The sequence below is a fragment of the Macrobrachium rosenbergii genome, chromosome 4 (assembly GCF_040412425.1).
Source record: "Macrobrachium rosenbergii isolate ZJJX-2024 chromosome 4, ASM4041242v1, whole genome shotgun sequence".
In the NCBI taxonomy this organism is placed as follows: domain Eukaryota; kingdom Metazoa; phylum Arthropoda; class Malacostraca; order Decapoda; family Palaemonidae; genus Macrobrachium; species Macrobrachium rosenbergii.
In genome coordinates this window covers 490,001-495,000 of record NC_089744.1, presented here as the reverse complement: position 1 = coordinate 495,000, position 5,000 = coordinate 490,001, and the positions used below count along the sequence as shown (strand labels likewise).

Sequence of the window (5,000 nt, the reverse complement as noted above, 5' to 3'; positions counted from 1 at the left end):
CTACAAAGGACAAGGATACCACAATTATCATCATATGCGTCATCGAGGGAAAATTCTAAATACAAACTACCAAATTAATTCAAAGTGACAACACAAAGATATAGATTTTAAGAAGTCTAGGATACATTTCTAATCAGGATTTCAAGTCTACAATTCCCTGGTTTTTAAGCGTTAAATTTCCTTTATAAAATAATAAATTTCTTACTCTGAAATGACTGGAGGAACTAAAATTAATACTGAGAAGATGGTTATACCGAAGAAAGAGACAGGGATTATTGTACTTACACAACTCTCATCGCAGAATCCTAGGGTTGGAAAATTTCAAAGTCAGTTTTGTACAGTAACGTCCTGATACTCATTCTACTATAAAAACACACGATTATTTTACCCGTCAATACTTCTCCACTTCCCTCAACTTTGTATAACCGCGTAGTGACAACGAATCCCACCAATAATTTGTTTTCAAATAGAAACTGTCATACAACTTGCAGACTCCTTTCCCCCTAAAACCTTCCTGTCATGGAACTTCGAATTGTCTGCTTCCAGGTGTTTGCGACAGGTGACAGACAAATGAGACTTTAACTTCACTTGACATTTAATGATATGAATACTGGCATCATAACACTACAATCGTCATTCAGTTAAACTTCAATATTCTATACCAGCGTGTTACTGTGCATATTATGACAATGAGAAAAAACTACATTTAACTAAAATTATTACTGGACATCACAAATTCCCAGTAAAACATTTAGGCACCGCATAAAATCTCTACATTTATTTTCCTCCCGGGAATTACCAAAAAGAGAAGAGCAAAACAATTTTATAAATATCTAAAACATTATATACTACTAACTTCATATATATCACCTTTACAATATCGCTGACGTTATTATTGCTATCATTATCATCATGATAAAACTTAGATCGCTAGTACAACACCAGAAAAGAACGAGTTATACGTTCTTATTATTACGCAGACCTAAAAACAAAATATTAATCGGAGTCTTCTAAGACAGAATTGATGGGCGAATTTCAATGTTCAATAAGGTGTCAGAATCATTATGGCGATCGATGGCAACAAAATTAACCACACCTAAGTGAAACAAGAACTTATCGGGATATGTGTAATACGACAAAATTGTACATGGCTGGAATGGTAGAGGAAGCATATGAAAATCCAAGAATTTCAGTAAATTAACTAAAAGGTAACGAGGCTACAAAGAAAAGCTGTAGTAGGCAAATGATCTGCTCTTTTGCGTGAGGAGAAACTGACACTCAAACGTGGTCAGTGACCCCTGGAAATTAAGATAAACGAGGTCTTTCCAGAAATTATAAGGAACTAATCACTGGCTTAACTGTCTATTTACAGCCTATGTCAAAAGGGACAAAAGAATGGAAGTTAAAATTCTTAATTCTTTCATTTCACCTTTGGATTGTGGCGTTAGCCGTCAAAAACCTGTACGAAAGAAAGGCTGAAATCCCTAAATATTATGACGAAGACGTCATAAACATTATTCTTTAACACAATATTTTGATCATTCGAAAAAAAAAAATAAAAATATTATTTCTACAACTACCAAGAGACTATCAAGGAGTCAATGATTCCAACTTCAAGTTTAATTTGAGGTTTTAATAATTACGCACATCGAAAGTAACACTGATTAATATACTTACTTTAACCATTAATTGCTGTTTTAATATCCTTAAAGCAACTTTGAAGAGACCCCACTCACTCACCACCTTCACTGAGTTTGAATAACTAATGATGATCAGCAGATAACGATTCCTGTCTCTCGGTGCTGTTTTAATAAATATCAAGCTGTTCTCTAGAGGCCCCGTTTTTCTTTTATGCAACAAATCCAATCCTCTAACACATAACGCCAAATCCGGCATACCCCGGTAACCGTATCCGAACCTTCGTCCCTGCTTTGTTAATCCAACATAAAAGGTTGATGTTTCATCCTGCCTTTATATGAGTCAAAATCGTGGCTTAACCTCAACACCCCCTCACCTTTCATAAGAGAATCATTTCAAACCTCAATCGAGGTTGCAACAGACTAATCACATTCGTTGATACAAGAAGCTCAGTGGTGAAGGAGGTTTCTTTGGAGAAAAACAAAATTTTATCCTTTTTTACTCATTTTCCCTGGCTCTCTTACGAACAAGCCACCGCCCTCCCCCCCGCCCCACCCCAGATCCATTTTCTACTCAAACGCCTTATTTCTCCCCTTCTCGTGCCACAACCCTCCGGGCCTCTCTCAACCTCAAAAATCGTATGGAATCCCGCTCACTCTCCCTTGCCACATGACAACAGAGAGGTGATGGATCATATATGTGCCCGATAAAAACAACGCACTTGAAAAATGATTTAATCCGTGGATTTAAAAGCACTTTAAAACGCATGGATTAAATCCTTTTGTCTTAAGCTTTAGCAAACCGCCAACTAATCCAGTCCTTCGTTAACAGCACGTGGCCCCACGATGCTTGGACCTCTCGCCCACTATTTAGTCTATGAAGGCACACACGCGCTTTGGTGAGCCTTTAATCTGGACCCCTGAAGACTCCTGTCCAGCTTCATAAGTCCTTTTTGCAGTCAGCATCTGAAGTAAAACATCAAAATTCTTGATTACTATTTATTTCTTTGTTATACTGTGGTGAGTTGCGAACAGGTGATTCCCTGAAATTCAAAAGTCTAATCAAACCCCTGTGTGTGTTTGTCTGTGCTATATATACCACTACACCACCCAAAACCTGACACCCCAATCCAAAAAACCCCCTTTAAACGTAGCTACACCAGCCACCAAGCCCCCTCACACAAGGGCATATACACCTCCCTCCCCGATGTGCAGATAAGTTAACAATGGCGCCGTCACTGACTGATTTGCATACATTGAAATCGGTGGAGGTTTTTGCGCATAACGCTTGTACGTGCTTTGATGCAGCTAATCCTAAATGCATCTGCAACCAGAGAGAGAGAGAGAGAGAGAGAGAGAGAGAGAGAGAGAGGGATGGGGGATGACTCTGACTGTATAGTGTGAGATGTGTGGGAAATAATGGAGAGAGACCTGGACGAACCCATTACCTGGTCATTTCCTTGAGACAGGATCACCTCTCAAGCAGACATTTGGCATGATGGACTGATATCAAAACAACTTGAAGAAAACTACAAAACAAGCACGAGCAAACAAGTACACATACGTATTAGTCCAGTATTACTAACATTGTTATTACCACCATTATTATTATGATGTGAGTATGTGTTACGTATGGATATACATACGTACATACATACATACATATACACATATATGTGTGTGTGAAACTCACCAACAAATCTGTTAGATAAAAAACAAATCTTGCTATTTTTATTCTAGAATACTGTAGCGGAGGTGTAAGTAAGAGTCAGCGTCTACAAACTTACTAATTTATTCAGACAACAAACAGACAGGTCAATAACTCTTGCGAGCGGAAATGTAGCGTCCCACACTAGGTGAATGAAAACAGAGGTCACCACACAATCATTTGTGTTTGCTGACAGATGAATATATACATACAAATTGATATACAAGGCATGACTGAAGCTAAGGTACATACGGCTGAAATGCTGACATTGTAATGCGTATGGTAATAAAGGTATATTTAACCGGTGGATGCATGGCGGGGTCAATTTGACCCCAGATGGTACAAAATCATTGATATTTTATATTTGAGATTTTTTGGCAAATTCCCTTTCCGTGGCTTTTCATAAAAACATGTTTTCTTTGATTTAGTGTCTTTTCAAGAGTCTTTCATTAAGGCTTTTTTTTTCTATGAATCAATTTGGCATCGCTGCATGACTGGGGTCATTCTGACTCCAGTTCTTTCATACGCAGATTTAATATTTTTTATTCAATATTTAGCTCCAAAAGAAAATTAGATAGGTGAATGATAATATGCGACATCTTCACGACAATATCTATAACAAATAAGACATAGTTTGTAAAAAGATTAACTTTTTATGTTATAAAAGTCATAGAGAATAATTTTACAACAATGATGGTCTGGGCTTCCAATTACTGTTTGTTACTTGTTATTACACAAACTAGTTACATTACCATTATTCTGAACAGCACTTTTATCCTATATGCTTTTCATTTTCAGAACAGTTCATGTATTGAATCTGTGTGGGTGTAAAACGTTTTGAGCAACTGCACGAGTTGGCTGTTGGGGTCAAAAACGTTTTGAGCAAAAGCGTTGGGTTGGCTGTTGGGGTAAAAAAACGTTTTGAGCAATTCTGTTGAGTTGATTGTTGGGATTAGATCAGTAAGTCAACAGCCTCTAGTATATTCACATCACATTACTCTAATTCTATCTTGAATCGTCGAGAAAATTTGTGTGACGAAACAAATTTGGAATCTATTAGAAGACAGTGACATCGAAGAGGAGGTGGATGATACAAGTGACGAAGAATTTATACCTCCCCCTACAGATATTTCAACCAACAGCAGTGATGCCGATGATGATGATGATGATGATGATGATGATGATGATATTACCAGTGACAACTCTCAAGATGTTCCAACTAGAAGAGATGAGGAGTTTATTGCTCCGTCAGGCGACAAATGGTTTTTGGCAGCTCCTGCAACACAAGGTTGTATGTCTTCTGTAAATGTTCTGACAATGCGATCAGGGATTACTGCATATGCAGCTAGTAGAATACCACAAGATCCATCTTCTGCTTTTGATCTTATCTTTGACAACAGTATGCTGTCAACCATTCTGCATGAAACAAACAGACAAGGGAAACGGATGTACAAAGATTGGAAGGCATTGGTACTTGAAGAACTTCAAGCTTACATAGGCTTGTGCATTCTAAGAGGGGTATACAAAAGCAAAAATCAACCTGTCAGGCAATTATGGAACCCTCCATCTGGGTCTCCTATATTTTCGAAAACCATGTCAGTCAACAGGTTTGAACAGATTCTTGGAGCACTACGTTTCGATAATCATACTACAAG

The 5,000-nt window shown here is 37.7% G+C and overlaps 1 protein-coding gene across 1 annotated transcript in view; it reads left to right on the top strand.

Annotated features, from left to right (window-relative positions):
- Positions 1-5,000, top strand: part of LOC136836404 (piggyBac transposable element-derived protein 4-like) — a 155,031-nt gene that overhangs the window by 149,283 nt on the left and 748 nt on the right. The window contains exon 3 of the mRNA XM_067100611.1: positions 4,406-5,000. This exon is cut by the window's right edge and continues 748 nt beyond it. Within this exon, the coding sequence (XP_066956712.1) occupies positions 4,406-5,000 (595 nt within the window). The remainder of the gene's footprint in view (positions 1-4,405) is intronic.